General features: G+C 40.3%; 1 protein-coding gene across 1 annotated transcript in view; it reads left to right on the forward strand.

The window, feature by feature from the left end:
• The window catches only part of LOC100369369 (eukaryotic translation initiation factor 3 subunit I-like), a 70,153-nt gene that overhangs the window by 27,638 nt on the left and 24,368 nt on the right, over positions 1–18,147 (forward strand). Inside the window, exons 6-8 of the mRNA XM_085492670.1 lie at positions 14,048–14,158; positions 14,390–14,479; positions 16,638–16,804. Of these exons, the coding sequence (XP_085348796.1) occupies positions 14,048–14,158; positions 14,390–14,479; positions 16,638–16,804 (368 nt within the window). The remainder of the gene's footprint in view (positions 1–14,047; positions 14,159–14,389; positions 14,480–16,637; positions 16,805–18,147) is intronic.

Raw genomic sequence — 18,147 nt, forward strand, 5'->3', positions numbered from 1 at the left:
AGAGGTGTAATAGTAGGTCATTTTTATTTTAGCCTTAGAAATATTTTCTTTCACTCAGTGAAATGCGTGGGAATTCTATTTAGCTTCATGGTCCTTCGGCTTGTGTTCTCCTTGGGGGAAATAACAATAATTATACAAATCGTAAACTCAACACAATCAGGAAAAGAAACCCAGACAACCATGTTGTACTTCTGTTGAATACATTTTGTAGCAGTGCGTCACGTCGGAATATTGTCTAAAATAAAATATTCAATCCAAGCCAAATCTAGGTCAAAGGGTCAGATTGCGTGCATATAATTATAGATAGTTAAAACAAAAAGTATTTGAACTTTTGACGGTTGTTCAACATCTACGCACGGTTACTAAACTAGTAACCGTGATCTATGAAAACCAGAAAATTTTTAGTAGTCCGAATTTTTGCACGGTCGAAAATAAAACGGAAATTGACCGGTCAAAAGCGGAAGCGGTCAAGAGGTTTGGAGGAAATGAGTACAGTACTTCTTTGTTTGATGAAGCGATGCTGATGCCACATTGTCGCCATAATGAGGCCACAATGAAGCGAAGCGATAATCGCCTAACTTTTTAATGTCGCGACATTGAAGCGATGCTGAAGCCATAACAATGCCATAATGATGCGATGCTGAAGCGAAGGTGAAGCTGAAGTGAAGCCAAAGCTTCCGCGAGAACTGTACTGTATGAATTTACTTTCTTCCAAAAATTTCTCGGGTTCTTACTCGCATAATTGGTCGCGAGCTCATCAGCTTTCGCTTGAATTTCATTTTTCCTATAAAGTCTTAATGCATGTTTAAATTTTGCTTGTGTTTTTTTCATCAACTCAAAAAACGAACCATGACGAGGACTTCTATTTTCACGCCATAAAAGGAAAGCATTGCGTGCTATAGTATGATACTCTTTCACATTATCATTCCAACCAGGCACACACCTTTCTGTTTTTTGACTCCCATGTGCGAAGCACAAAATGGGAGTCTTTGCAGTTAGTGTGTCTGTATGTGTGTATGTGTGTGTGTGTATGTGTGTCCGACTGTTCCACTGCTATCTCAAGAACCATACATCGGTTTTTGATGAAACTTGGTGCATAGATGCTCTGGGCCAATGCGCAGATTTGATTAGGTTTTGGTAAAAATCCATGCTCGTTAATTACCTAATTTGCATGATAATTAGCTAATTTTTAGCTGTTCTATGACTGTTCCACTGATATCTAAAGAACCACTCATTGGATTTTGATGAAACTTGGTACATAGATGCTCTGAACATATGCGCAGATTTGATTAATTTTTGGTAAAAATCCGTGCATATTAATTATCTAATTTGCATGATAATTAGCTATTTTTTAGTGGTTCCATGACTTCCACTGATATCTAAACAACCACTCATTGGATTTTGATGAAACTTGGTACATAGATGCTCTGAACTAATGCTAGGTTTTGATTAGTTTCTGGTAATAATTACCTAATTTGCATAATGATTAGTCAATTTTCGGTTTTTCCACTGATATCTCAAGTACTAATCATCACATTTCAATGAAACTTGGTACATAGATCCTTTAGGACTATGCAGAGACCTGATTAGTTTTTATGGTAATATCAGTACATATTAATTACCTAATTTGCATAATTAATTAATTTTCAGCATTTGATATAAGTAGTTAGCATTACATTTCAATGAAACTTGGTACTTACATACTCGAGGACTATGCAGAGATTGATTGTTTTCGATAAATATTTGTGCATATTAATCACCTAATTTGCATAATTAGTTAATTTTCAGCTTTTCCACGGGTATCTCAAGTACTAATCATCGCATTTCAATGAAACTTGGTACATAGATCCTTTAGGACTATGCCGAGACCTGATTAGTTTTAGGGTAAATAATTGTGCATATTAATTACCTAATTTGCATAATTAATTTTCAGCTTTTCTACTGATATCTAAAGTACTAATCATCACATTTCAATGAATCTAGAATTATGCAGACCCAATTAGTTTCCGGTAAATATTTGTGCATATTAATCACCTAATTTGCATAATTAACCAACTTTCACACTGATATCTCAGGTACTATACATCACATATCAATGAATGTACATGGATGCTGTAGGACAATAGACAGACCTGAATAATTGTGGGTTAAAATCTGTACATATTAATTACCTAATTTGCATAATTAACCAATTTTAAGCTTTCACACTGATATCTAAAGTACCGTAAAAACTCCAAAATTTCGACCGGTTTTAAATAATTGGTGTTAGAAATGTGACGTGTTTTTAGAGTCAAAATTAAGGTGCATTTTCGGACGGTCGAATTTTTCAGAATAGAAATCAGCAAAAAAAAATGGGGATGATAGACAGTGTGCTTCATTAGTTTTTAAAAAATGCAATGTCCATCGTTTATTACAGAGTATTGCATACTAACCCCTTTGGTTAATGAAATTTTAATTTCATAAACAAATGGGATAATTGCCAATTATCATATAATACTGGTTAAATAAAATCGAAATAACAGTGGATAGCTCCCGTAGGGGGCGTCCTTCCCCTGTCATCTGATTTGCATACTTCCATTTTTAACCACGAGATTGATTCACGGTTGAAATTTGGGCTTGCCAAAATATCATTGTTTTTGCGGTGGAAATACATTGTTACCACCCATCAACACAGCCACCGAACTATTAGTGTGTCAGGAAGCTCTTGTGGACGTCAAGAACTTCGTACTTAGTCACCTTGAGTAAAAAATTGTAGTTTTAGTAACGAAACTCAAAAGCCCACCTTCAGTTTCAAGATGGCGGAAAATATGGATACCGGAGAGTTGAACACCGTTCATCCCAGCACTTCGGATTCAAACACTTTCGGACGAAAGTGTGAAGAGTGCCATATATCGATGCTCACTTACGATGATCACCGTATTTGCATTCCATGTGGCAGAAAATGTAATGGGCACATCAACTGCGGTGTTTGCCTCGCCTGGCTGATAGAAACTTGGAACTGGGATTCCCGCCTACGCAAGTCAACGGGAAAATCAGGAAAGAAGAAATCCAAAAAACGTCATTTGGAGGAGTCTTCGGTTTCATCGGTACCTACCAACGCTGAGGACGAACTATTGGCAGACGAACCCAGCCAAAAACGTCCAAAGGAGACTGACAATGAGCAAAGTGTTATAGCTCATTTACAGAACAAGGTGGATCTACTGACCAGAAAAATTAAAGTTTTGGAAAACCCAGTAGACGAAGAGGTACCACCAAAAGCATGGAGTGTCAGCGCTCTCCAGGCGGAAAAGAAAAAATCCTACACAACAGTGGTGCGAGAAAATGTTGAAGACTCACTGGCTGAGGCAGGCGTGATTTTTTCTACTGAAGATGCTACAAGCAACGCGGGGGAGGCCGGCTCGTCGAAAACCACAACAGCGAGTGGTACCGACAAGGAGGACCCCGAATTCAAAATCCGCTCCGATGCTATCACGAAAGGTGCGGTTATGGTCAAGAAAATCTTACCTCTACCGATTCCACCGATGGCGGACGCCCCACGTTTCTCGATCGGTTTGTCTACACTGCCGAAAAAGGACACTTTTGCGACTTCAGCAATGCTACCATGGTCTCCCCGACTGACACAGGGCGCTGCTATAACACAACGCGTGATCGGAGGAGGCAAATGGGATCGTGAAGTTACCGAGAAAACCGCTACAGCCACCAAGGACGACTTCTTGGGGACTAACCGGGACGATTGGAGCAGACGCTACCAAAAAGTCATACCGCCCGCTGATGAGTGGAAAACACCGGTCGGTACCGACGCCAGCCTGCACGAACGACCTCTCGGCGTACAACCACCAGAACTGGAGCCATGCGTCCGGGAAATGGTCGCCGAAGGAAGTATAACGAAACATCCACTCGGCAAACCACAAGTTTACATCCCGTATTGCCTGTCCCAGTCAACGCTATGTAGATTGGAAAACAACGTTTGGGACACTTCTCTTGCATTAAGCCATAGAGAATTGTTCACTACTACTACACAAATTCAGTTAGCGAAATTCAAAACAGGCAACATCACCAAGGATGAACTGTTTAGCACATTAGAGCCGCTGTTGGTCGCGACTAACGTCGTCGACGCTGACATAATACAGAGTCACCTCCAGTTACGAGCGACTATTCAACACTCTCGCCGTGCAGCAGTTTGGTCCGCTATGCTAAAGACAGCCGCCAACGCTGAAATCAAGAACGAATTGGCGACGATCGATTTCAGAGGGACCAAATTATTCGACGGAAAACTCAGCGCTGTGAATTCTAAGTTGAATGAGAAAGCAGCGGCAAAAGTTAACCGTGTGATGATCGAAGGCGCCTTTAAAGCCAAGCAAGCCGCTAATAACAAACAGAGCATCGCGACCAAGGCGAAGCCAGTTAACCAAGCTACTACGGGTCAGCCCAAGGGAAACGCAAAGGCAAACCCGAATCAGGCAAAAGGAAAAAGTGAAAACCAGCAGCGACAGAATAAACAATTCTCGAAACAGACTGGTAACACTAAAAAGTCTTCCTGACTATACGTCAGCAAATATGGTAATGTATCAAAACAAGGTGCGATTAAACATGTCAAATATTACTCAAGTCTCCGAGTATTTTTGTCAAACAAATCAAACCACAGATCCCCTTACACATATACCACTTGCATTAAACGATTCGGTTCAGTGCCCAGGTCGGCGGGAACCAAGTCGTGCAAAACATCGTGCATTAAGCGATTTTGTTCAGTGCCCAGGATGGCGGGAACTCAATCGTGCACAACAAAAACACGGTCGGCCGCACCTCAGGTCGGTGGGCGATCGTATAAACAAACAACCGGCCGAATGCGTGGACCTAGGGAGAATGACGCATCGACCGGTGAAAAAACAGAAACCCGTAAGGCAGAGTCCCTACTCCCCTCCAGGTTGGAAAAAAAGGGGGGGAAGGACGTTAAACGGGGATATAACGCCGCATTCACTCCAGGGGGAAATGGAGAAATCGGCGATGTCAATGTATACCGCCACAAGCGACCGAGGGTTGGTGAGTCCCTCGACGCCGGTGGCACTGCGTCTGCAGAAATGTATTCCCCGGTGGAAAGAAACTATAAACGATCCGTATGTGATATCGATAATAACACACGGGTATCGAATACCGTTGATAAAAGAACCGAAATGCAAAAAAAGAACATGTATTTCGGGGAAACCGGGCTCTACTCAGTCAACAATACTGAAAGAAAGCGTGGAAATACTACTCGAAAAAAAGGTAATTCAGCGGGTACAAAACCCGAAAAATTCTTTCATCTCGAGGTTATTTCCCGTCAAGAAATCCAACGGTGGGTACAGGCTGGTGCTGGATTTAAAGGAGTTGAACAAATTTGTGAAGAAAGAAACGTTCAAAATGTTAACTCCGGCACTAGTGCGAGCGTCAATTCAAAAAGGGGACTGGATGACGTCCCTCGACTTGACCGATGCTTACCTGCACATACCAATACACACAGAAAGCAGGCGCTTGTTACGATTCGTGGTGAACGGTGTAACGTATCAGTACACCGTCCTACCTTTCGGCCTGACGTCAGCCCCACTTCTGTTTACAAAAGTTCTACGCACAGTGGTGGCGTTACTGCACAAGAACGCAGCAGACGTCAACCCCTACTTAGACGACTGGCTGATAAAAAGTCAAAATCGGAACCTGATTTGTCAATCAACCGAGCGGACTGTCAGTCTACTGTTAAAGCTAGGTTTTCTGATAAATATGGAAAAATCAGAATTAATACCGACGCAGAAAATAGTCTTTCTGGGCATGGAACTGGATGCGGAGAAAGGCATGATCCGACCAGCCCAGCACAGAATCGACAATGTACAAAAAATGATACAATCATTTCTAAAACAAAAACAAGCCACACTACGCCAGGTAATGCGACTAGTGGGGATGTTAACTTCGATGAGGGGCTTAGTACCGAGAGCGGCGCTACAGTCCAGACCGATCCAACGCCTAGTGTTAGACGCACAGTTAAAAATGCGACTATCAAAGGACGGGATAAAATACGAAAAACCGGTACTGTTCACACCGGCCTTTCTGGAATCACTTCCGTGGTGGGGCAACCTCAAGAACCTCACGGCGGGAATTCCCATGGACAAGGCGAAACCGACAGTAACGTTGGTGACGGATGCATCCATGACGGGCTGGGGAGGGCACTGCATGGACGGGATTGCACACGGTCAGTGGAACGAAAAACAAAGGAAATTTCACATAAACCGACTGGAAATGCTAGCGGTGCAGTTCTCCCTGCAATCCTTCAAAAAAGTGGTAAAAAACCGGGCCGTGTTAATAAGATCCGACAATCAGACTGTAGTAGCTTACCTCAACAAGGAAGGGGGAACGAAATCACAGTCGTTAAACGACCATGCTGTAGCAGTGCTAAAGTGGTGTGCACAAAACAAAGTCGAGCTGATGTGCAAACATATACCGGTAGTCCAAAATGGTGTAGCGGACTCGCTATCCCGGGGGAAACCCTACGACGACACAGAATGGGAGCTGTCACAGACGGCAGTAAACCTAGTGTTCGACATGTGGGGGGAACCCCAGGTAGATCTGTTTGCAACACCGGAAAACAAAAAACGTCCCGTTTTTGTGACGCGTTATCCGGACAAACAGTCACTGACGTGGGACGCACTTCAGATGGAGTGGGGCGGAATGTTCAGTTACGCATTCCCACCATTTCCATTGATCCACCGAACGTTACAAAAACTGGAACAATCGGAGAACTCGCACATGATTCTAGTGGCACCGAACTGGCCGTCTCAGACTTGGTTTCCGTTACTGCTGTCTCTGCTAACCGACCATCCGAGAAGCCTGCCACAAGAAATCACGTTGACACAACCCGGCGGTTATACACCAACCAACCCGGAGCTGTACCAACTTCACGTGTGGAAACTATCCAGCAATTTAGAATTGCGCAAGGGTTTTCAAGCCAAGTGTCGCAAACAACGACGGCCGGGCTTAGGGATTCCTCAAATGAATTGTATCAATACCACTGGGAAAAATTTCGTAATTGGTGTCTTGCAGGGGATATACATCCACTCTATCCCTCTTTGCCCCAAGTAGCGGAGTTTTTTTCTTATTTGATCAACGAAAAAAAGTTGAAACCGGGGACAGTAGAAAACTATAAATCGGCGATCAACTCTGTACTCAAACTAAGCCTAGACAAAAACATTTCGGATGACCCGACAATCTCCGATCTGTTCAAGGGCTTTATTACACAGGCGGGCCCCATTGAGAGGTACAAAGCGCCTGCATGGAGCTTGTCAGTAAGCCTTGAAGCGCTACGACAATTCCCATACGAACCGAAGGAATTGGCGTCACTACAGGACTGGACGAAAAAGACTGTTTTTCTACTAGCACTCGCTTCAGGGAGGCGAGTTAGCGAAATACACGCTCTGTCATTTGAAGACAATTTTACTGTGTTTTATCCCGATAAAGCGATTTTAATGACATCAGTAAAATTCAGAGGAAAAAATCAGAAACTGCACGAGACGGCGACTCCGATCGTTATCCCGGCACTGAGCAATATTTCCAATGAAAAACAAGACAGAATTCTTTGTCCGGTACGTGCGCTAGCTTATTATAAGAAACGTACTTCCGGGGTCAGAAGGGGTCAAAGGTCGATGTTCGTTTGTTACCAAAAAGGTAAACAAAGCTCAGCGGCGTCGAAATTCATGTTAGCGAGATGGGTAAAAGAGACAGTTTACCACGCTTATAGTGATAAGTATTTGAGCACAGAGGCAGGCAAAGTCACTGCCAAGATGCATGACTTAAGAGGCATAGGTAATACACTGGCATTTGCTAGCGGAGCTTCTTTAGCCCAGGTGCTAGCAGCCGGGTCCTGGAAAACTAGCAACACTTTTCTCTCTTATTACCTGAAAGACCTAGCGGCCGAGTCACAGGGCCTACACTCGTTAGGCTACCTAGTGACAGGCCAAGTTGTAACGAAACAATAGGGCATGTAACTTTCCGCAACTGCAAGAATTATTCAGTTAGCGGGAGTTATACAGTTGGGGGGATGGAATTTTTTCAATTCCATAATCAGGTGGGGTAGTATTTATCTGCCAAGAGATATTCTCTGGTAATCTGTCCCATTTGTTTATGAAATTAAAATTTCATTAACCAAAGGGGTTAGTATGCAATACTCTGTAATAAACTTTTAAAACTAGCGCCGAAGGCGCATATTAGTTTTTATGTTTATATAAGAGATTGCATACTTACCTTCCCACCCAAAACCACCCCAGATAAATAGCTACGAATCAATATCGTGGTCAAAAAGATCTGGAAGTATGCAAATCAGATGACAGGGGAAGGACGCCCCCTACGGGAGCTATCCACTGTTATTTCGATTTTATTTAACCAGTATTATATGATAATTGGCAATTATCCCATTTGTTTATGAAATTAAAATTTCATTAACCAAAGGTAAGTATGCAATCTCTTATATAAACATAAAAACTAATATGCGCCTTCGGCGCTAGTTTTAAAAAATTGACGTAAACTTCCTCATGTTTCACGGTAATAGCAAAGGTCGTGGCCGAGTTGTAACTCAAAATCTAAACAAAGTCATCAATCAGTGAGTATCATGACAAGCAAAACAAAACATCAAGACGCGGAGAAGAGGTCAGCACAAAACTAATAGGTCAAAAGACAAAGCTGTCTCGCACTACCTAGGAAAACTTGCGAATGTTCGAAGTACAGGTACCCATTGGACAAAAGATGCATGGAAGTTTAGCAAACGATCTCCCCGACCCAGTGCAATGTATCCGGTTAGAATCAAAGCTCACGTGTCCCTTATTTGAGGGACCAAATTCTGCCGTAAATTCGCCCTTGGATTAAAAAATAAAATGGGATTTAAGAAAATAAAATGGGACTTTTAAGGTGTATTTTGGCGTCATTTTTCGGACATTTCAATCAATCCTGCCGGCTAAAATAGAGTCTAAGTTTTACCGTAGTCATTGACGTCTGTCTATAGAGGCTTCCCACATGACGTCACGAAACACGTGATCCGCCATCTTGGAGTACAAATGCAATCATGGAAACCATGACAACAATACACTGTCAGCTTGATATCCTGTGGTTTGTCCATGTTTTGTGCGGAATAATGGTGAATTTCTGTGCTATTGTCAACTGCAGCAACCGCGGAAATCGAGACAATGATAAATCATTCTTCAGGCTACCGACAGTTATTTGTAATCAGGGTGAAAAGACTGAAGAAATTTTGAAAGAACGTCGAAATTTGTGGTTCTGTTATTATTACATATGTTCCATACTTGATTATTTCGTATTAAAGAAAGAACGTGCAAACCGGGATGGAATTTAGGTCGGGGAATCCCATTGCCCATTAATACGTTCCAATATAAGTGTTACGTCCTAGCAGCGCGTGTCAGTGTAGAACGCGCCCGGAGAACGCGTGTCACTGTTTGTTTGAAATTAAAATAATCAGACGTCTAATCTGAGTCACTGTCCGAATAAATAACTCGTTGACGTTTAGTTGGGACCACGGCAGAACCAGAACTTGAACTGGACGACTATGATACACAGTTTATGTTGAAGTTAAAAGTTCCGCCACAGAATTGTGCATTGGCAAACATGCCGTGCAACTGCGGTACTCTACAGACGGGATGACTTTCGTCGACAGCGGTTGTCGCTTAGCTGCACCACAGTCCTTCGTTGAGGGACTGTGGCTGCACGCTACACCTTCGTGTGTGATGTTGCTTGCTGGTCGTGGATTGACTGAGTCTTGATTACCGGTTAAAATGTTGCTCTTTTGGCGTTGGTAATTTTTATTTGGAACTGAGTAACGCCGCAACGTCGCCAGCAGAAACCTGGTATCTCGATGCTGATGGTTCCGGCTCCATAGTAAGCGCTGATTTTACTGCTGGTGGATCTTCTGAGAGCCCTTCAAGGTTTATAAAACTCAGTTTCCAGGTGGTCAACACACATTAAGTTCTCCCAATCGTAGTATTCCATATGATGTACACCTGACATGCCAAAAATGTTGTTGAACGATTTGAACTGGATAAAAATAGCAAACGAAAATGTGTTTACAAAATAAAAATAGTTCGGTAGCCAATGAAAATACCATGTTCATTTGCATATCGACCGTGAAAATACCGAAAACATTATTGCATGGGTGATATGCAAATTAGTTTGGGCCAAAATAAGTGACTGCCTAAAAGTACCATTACTGTTGTTCAAATTTCATGTCACTCGGCAAGTATATTCATGTACCCCAAGGGGAAAATATCGTACTTCTAAATATTGTTTATTCCGAAAAACTGTACTCCTGAAGGGACTACTTTGTTTGCTCTCGGACCTCATTTGCATATGGGTTGTGGAAATACCGATTTTGATTTCAGGGACGAATCAAAATAAACTGCAGTACATAATAGTCAAATCTTCCATACATTCGTGCCTGCTCTGATCATTTCGTCAGTGGTAGGTTAAATCTACTTACTTCATATACGGATAGTAATTTGATTTCATTTCAAGCATATTATCATGATTATCCCTTACAAAAGTTTCCTATGGAACATATGTAATAATAACAGAACCCCACACCCTCCCCGTGGCTTTCGTTGCGTATGGTTTGTTTGTAATCCAACATGGCGGCCTAGTGATTTTTGTGACGTCACTGCAAAGCCTCTATTCAAGAGTACACGTGTATGATTTTTATCGTGACTAGCGTGAGCGGGTAAGCTTCCTTTCGAGAATGAGCTGTTATCACTGTGAACAATGTTAAATTATTCTTCAGATGACCAGTTTATTTTTTAAAAACAACTAATTTTTTTATTTAAAAAAAAATCATGCCGTTTTCGCATCGAAATCCAAGCCAAAATATCGTACTACAACATCAATCTCTTCCGCATTGCGTTCAATAACATTAACATATTTAAATAAGCTATGGTAATTTGAACACGTTGGCATCATCCAGCCTTTTGATTGGTTAATTAGCGATTTGACCTATTTGACCTAAGAGAACATGGCGGATATCCTACAGCATCAAACGTTTATACGAGACCGGAATCATTCGCTTACTAAGTTGACTTTTATTTGTATTTCATAACCATTCAACAAATTTATTTTGTGTACATTATTATAATCACTACTGAGTACAGTAATAATCAACAATTCAGAAACGCAGCATGCCGAGATTTTTGTGTTCGTTTTTATTTGAAACTTCGTTTATTTAGAATATATTTTCGTTACCAATAAAATAAAAATCTCTCAGTCAATCAGAAACCCGGATTCATGCCTTTGAGGAAGGTCCCGTTTGAACGCTCACATTGGGTTTTTTTTCGTTTGGGGGAAAACTAAAACTGGGCGCAATTTTCGAATAAGAATGAGTCGTCAATTTTTAGTGGAGTCGAAAATTTGGAGGTAAATAAAACACCGAAACCCGGCAAATAAATAGGCGTTCGAATTTTTAGAGGGGTCGAAATTTTGGAGTTTTCACGGTACTAATTATTCCATTTCAATGAAACTTAGTACAAAGATGCTCTAGGACAATGTACAAACCTAATTAGTTTGGGGTAAAAATCTGTTCATATTAATTCCCTAATAAGCATAATAATTCATAATTTTTTGGTTCTAATCACATTTCAATTAAACTTGGAGACATAGATTTTCTGTTACATTGCGCAGACCTCATTAGTTTTACACTCAAATCTGGTCATATTAATTTTCTGATTTGCATAATTAGTTTTCAGCTAAGTAATTTCGAATTATATTTAATGTGTCTCCAATACTCTCAGCACATGGGAGTTCTTTCTAAGCTTTCTTTGATTTTGCATTGAAGGGAATGCAGTCCTTGGCCACCTCACATAGAATTTCTGTGATATCATTCTATAAATTATCAATGGTATTTAAATGTGTGGTGTTCTTACAATCAGTGTCCCTACAAACAAGAGCATCGGCAGAAATATCAATTGAAGCCAAACACCTGTGCGTTGAAATGGTGTATTCAGTAAGCAAATTGTCACTTACACCACACCAGTCAACACTGGTGGAATTACTATAATGAGTAGATGCAAAATCAAAACGTTGGCAACATTCCAAATCACAGATCACATTAAGTGGAAAATGATCCAAACCCAGAATATCATGTAAAATGATCACAGACCAGTCAAATTCAAGGCATTTTGCAATGTCTCAAAAGTGGGGTGTGGGTGCTCAACCGAGCATGGGCGCTAAGCCAGTCGAGTATGTTTGTTTGCTGCACTTTATCGAAGGCAACGGATTTGACATCGTCAGATCTAGACCTGATACCATCCATTACAAGGGGCGTGAAATTCAAATTTACTTAAAAGGCTCTTGCGCCGTGGCACTTTAAGTTTGTTGACATCATCCATAATATAAACGTAAAAAGAACAATAAAACAAACTCATTTCAAGCGTTGAAATTAGGACAACAAACAACACACAATGTTATGCTAGGATGCATTTTGAACCAAAGCTTGACCTGTGTCACATGGATGGCCACTGTTGTCAGGGTATCTCACAGGATCTTGCAGTTATTGGAATATCCACTAATGTACACTCAGCTGTAGATTAATGTACAGCTGCTGGTTATGCACATTGTAAATTAATTTCAATGGGAAAGTTGCATATCTTTCAACAATGACTTCAATGAAACATATCAGTCAGTTTTGACATGTAGTAATCTTTCTAATCATGTACAATAACATGTAATGAAGAAATGATCTCCTTGATTTGTGAATGTTCAAAAGTGACCCTATTTCGTGTGTCAAATGTAGCCCTTACCAATAGTGTTACAGAAAGCAGTAGATGCTTGGAAATGTTCAATTGCATAAACAAAATTGAACAAGATTATCGCTGCATATGTATTTAGTATCACACAATTTGCAAATTACATGTAGCACTACCAAAATAGACATGGCTAGAGATGAACACAAATCAGTTTTCTCAGACAAACTAATTGTTTTAATAAGGATCTATAGAAATGTAGGTTCTCTTGCAATTTTGCTACCATAACGCATTTCCTGTGACTAAGTAAACACGTTTCTGTTCTTCATTGCATATGTCATGAACTTGCATACCCTAATCTTATAATTCTTATAAATACTAATATGGCATATAGAAATAATGTAATTACATAATTTGCCTGCACACCAGATATTCCAATTACTTTCTAGACATCACAGCATACCAGACATCCTGATTACCTTCTGGACCAAGTACGTTGACAATATTACATACCAGACATCCCAATTACTTTCTGTAACACAAAATGTTGACATTGTGTCACACCAGACATCCTAATTACTTTCTGGATCAAGTATGTTGACATTTTAGCATACCAGACATCCGTATTACTTTCTGGACCAAGTATGTTGACATTATGGCATACCAGACATCCTAATTACTTTCTGGACCAAGTATGTTGACATTATGGCATACCGGACATCCATATTACTTTCTGAACCAAGTATGTTGACATGGCATACCAGACATCCTAATTACTTTCTGGACCAAGTATGTTGACATTATGGCATACCAGACATTCCAATTACTTTCTGGACCAAGTATGTTGACATTATGACATACCAGACATCCGTATTACTTTCTGGACCAAGTATGTTGACATTATGGCATACCAGACATCCGTATTACTTTCTGGACCAAGTATGTTGACATTATGGCATACCAGACATTCCAATTACTTTCTGGACCAAGTATGTTGACATTATGACATACCAGACATCCCAATTACTTTCTGGACCAAGTATGTTGACATGATGACATACCAGACATCCCAATTACTTTCTGTAACAAATATGTCAACATTATGTCACACCAGACATCCCAATTACTTTCTGGACCAAGTATGTTGACATTATGACATACCAGACATTCCAATTACTTTCTGGACCAAGTATGTTGACATTATGACATACCAGACATTCCAATTACCTTCTGGACCAAGTATGTTGACATTATTGCACATCAGACACCACTATTGTTATTATCATTTGTCATTTCAGAATGGTGAGCAGCTTGTGTGTGTGAGGGAACATGCTAAACAAATCAATGATATTCAGCCATATAAAGACCTCACTATGATTGCAACTGCATCTAAAGATACTACAGCTAAGGTAAACAATGTACAAACCATACAACATATCTGAATAGCATTAATTGTGAATATGGAAATGAAGGAGAAGTTGTGTGGGTTTGACCTGATGATATAGTAGTTGGTTGCAGCATAATACATCATGCATACACCAAACCTATTGTTAGTTTAAACAGAAGTAATGTATTGTACGGAGTGCATTGCAAACATGTATGTGTAAATTTACTGTTTCCATATTTGGTTATCATTGCAGCTTTTTGATACACAAAGTTTTAAACATCTGAAAACATACAAGACAGAGCGTCCTGTTAATTCAGCATCAATTTCACCAATTAGAGACCATGTAAGTACTAAACAGTGTGGCAAGAGATATTGTCAGTATAGGCAATTTTTGCTAAGGGTGAAATAAACTATGGTAGGTGATACCTTGTTGCTTATCCAGTTATCAATACCCACTTTGCAAAATGGGAAAAGATAACAAAATACTTTTCAGTTTAATGTAGCAGATAGATATATTTACTAAATTCAATGTTTTGATTTACCTTGGCATCATTTAACCCTTTGCACACCATAGATACTTTGTTGCAACAATGTTGCAGGGCCCATTACTAATTTGCATATTTGTACTCCCATTACCCAAAACTTTTTACCAATTCAGTGTGAGCCAGGTAGGTTGACATGTACACAGGGAAAAGAAGACTAGGACACTGTAGTTTCATTTCATTTAAAAAAAAAAACCCACATTTTATTTACAATTCACTTGGTTTCTAATTTATGATAACACCGAAATAGGCACTCATTTCATCTCTGTCCGTTTCATACCAATGCCGGTCTACGTGCCCGGTAACTTCCTGTCTATATCTGGCGTATTTATTTGTTTCCCCGACCAACAAATCCAAAAAATCGTCCGTAAAATATAATTTAAAAAAATCCAGTGGTTCCCCGTCGAAACAAACACCATGTCTTGGTCCTGAAAACTGGTCGTCATGTGCTGGAATGTTCACGTCGGTCCTTTCATTTGACCAGATGTTTGGTGTATCGGCGATGTCATCGGCATCAGAGTCCGAGTCACTGTCGGCATCGGCATTCAGCAAGTCTAACAGTTCATTAGAATCGATGTCACTGCCACTGCCACAGTTGGTATTTTGACATAGCAATTCACATCTCAATCTCCCTTCGTCTATTTCTTCCACTGTAAAGCCTTCAAACTCAGTGTCTGAATCAGACTCATCGAAAAATCTCAGAATTGCGTCACGATCAGTTTGCGATGACAGCTCCGAGTCGGCCGGTTGTTGTGGCATCCCGGTACTGGGGCCCGCAGTCTGCTGTTCGCTCACAGTTTGGAAATTCATCACTGAGTTAAAACTTTAAACGTATCACACAAATAGTTGTGAATAATTGCATAAAAAATCCAAAAATACTCTACAGGAATTTAATTCGTTCGATTACAAGTCAGCTGTGTTTACAAACAAATGCAAATACGCAGTGGAGGTCAACTGAATGATCGTGTCTGACAACCACTGAAAAACCTTGCATATTCCCGCCACAGTCAAATTAGTGTGTAATTTATTCATATATTCGGAAGAAGTATTCCTTATTTGGCAGGATTCTTTATTAGGAATATACATATGGAACAGTAGGGCGGGAATTGCCGGGGCAACGACACAGTGATCGTGTTTAAATATTCAAACCAACGGTAATTGATGACAGTGTCGTTTGGCCTACAGAGGTCATTGGATATTCCCGTTTAAAACCCCCATTTTAAAGCGATATTTGAACACTGTGAATGAAAAAAATACATGGATATCCAGTGGAAATACAACAGAGGCGAAATAAGGACTTGCAGTGAAAAATAGCAACGAAACTGCGATGCCTTTTTTACGGAACCAGCGACTACGGCAATTTTCACGTGTTGACCTCTGCTGGCACGCAAGTCTGATTGCGATGACAGTCTGATTTTTCGACATTAAAAACTCGCCGACAAGGAAAAACAACATTTTATATAGGTAATTTATTTAAATAATGTTTCCAGTTCAGATGAATATAAATTTTATATGTATTATGCGTTTATTTTGGATAAAAACTGCGGTAGAATAAATGAACTTTCACCAAACATGCTGCTGTGTTTGTTTATTTATGCAAATTGTCACAGCTCTTCACAGACACCGTCCGAAAAACCCGTTGTACAAGAAAAGTACGAGGACAATTCGTATATAATTTTCAGTCTGAACGTACCTGTATTTCTAATTATTTTCATCAACAATTTATTTTTTCATGCAAAGATCATGGGAGATCAGAATCAACTTCTGTTTCAATCTATGAAATACCGGCCGTTTACGGCCGCATTGGGATTTTGACAGTGCATTAACGGGTGGCCTTTTACGGCCGAATTGGGTTATCTTTGGTCAGAAATAAGCGGCCGTATATGGCCGCATTGGGGCGCAAAGGGTTAAGCCTGTATTGTAACAACTTTTACCCTGAAGTTACTGTTTGTTTTGCAGGTTGTGTTAGGTGGTGGACAGGAAGCGATGGATGTGACAACAACATCAACAAGAATAGGGAAATTTGATGCCAGATTCTTTCATCTTGTATTTGAAGAAGAATTTGGCAGGGTTAAAGGTCATTTTGGACCAATCAATAGTGTAGTATTCAGTCCAGATGGAAAAAGGTATGTATTAAGAGGGTACCATTCTGACAGGTTCAATCCTTGTGGTACAAAGTTGTACAAGTCTGATGGTTACATACCTCACTAGTCCCTGTCAGACGCAATCTGAAACAGGGACATGATTTACAGTACTCATTCCGCCCAACCTCCCGCTTTTATCGCTTTTTTTCCGATCGCTTAATTTCCGACCGCTCGCTGCTTTCCGACCGGAAATCGACCGCTTTTATTCCGATCGCTCGCGTTCGCTTTTGTTCGCTCGCTCGCTCGCTCCTGCTATGGCTGGCTTCAGAAACATCGTCCGCTTGCCAACCGACCACTGGAGTAATAATGATCGTACATTGTATGTATAAACTGTATGTATAAAGTTTTTATTCGTAATAAATTTAGGTTTTAATGATGATTCAAAACACAACGCCTATTGCTTTTCTTTTTTGGAATAAAGACGCCTTCAAATCACCCTGACATATTGTAACGTTTGCTACGCAAGTCGAACTGTGACCCTTACTCAATTTGCATAAGTAATACGAATGCTGTAGTTCAGAAAATCTATTGGTTAACTTTTGCTCGTGTCTGGGTGCGCAAAACAAAACTGCACATATAATTATCGCATAGCTGAATTTCTAAAAATCAATTGGACTTAAACTACTAGTATAATGACTGTGACGATTAATCGCTTGTCTGAGTACATGCGGCGACGAATTATTGGATTGGCAGCAGCCGGACGAAAAATGCAAGAGATCTCGGAACAGTTAATTTGTTGAGGAAAACAAAACAAACGCAGCCAGTGATACATTTTGAAAACAAAAATACAAAATAAACGCAATCAGAGGCGCCGACCACGCGCGCTGGAAATAAATAAAAGGTGTTGTGACAGTCTCACCAAACTCTTTCACTCACGCAATATAATTATGTTATTTCCCAAAGCACTTATATTAAATACATTGACGAAAAACACCGCAAGAAAAATCTAAATCAGGCTTGTAATTACTAGTAACTCTACTCGAACGCAATGTTGATCACTGTAAAAGTGGATAAATTCGAACTGTCATCAAATTCAAAATTCAAGCGATCTCGTTGAATGTCAAAAATGAACTTGATGTTTAGAAAGACAAAAATAACAACATATTAGAGTGCAAAAAAAGCTAGCAGCAAAGAACGAGAAGTGCATGTGGGAAAGCGATGAGTGAACTCGAAGAAAATTATGCTGATGTGAGAACAAGCCATATACCCGCGGAGTCCTCGCTAAAACATCGAGAAAATGTGCCATTTCAAAGGGCATCCTTACAAATAATGTCTGCGATTGTGTGAACATGATAACATGCAAACAAGGAACAGAGCTCGTGGTC

This window comes from Saccoglossus kowalevskii, chromosome 18 (assembly GCF_978046115.1).
Source record: "Saccoglossus kowalevskii chromosome 18, keSacKowa6.1, whole genome shotgun sequence".
NCBI lineage: Eukaryota > Metazoa > Hemichordata > Enteropneusta > Harrimaniidae > Saccoglossus > Saccoglossus kowalevskii.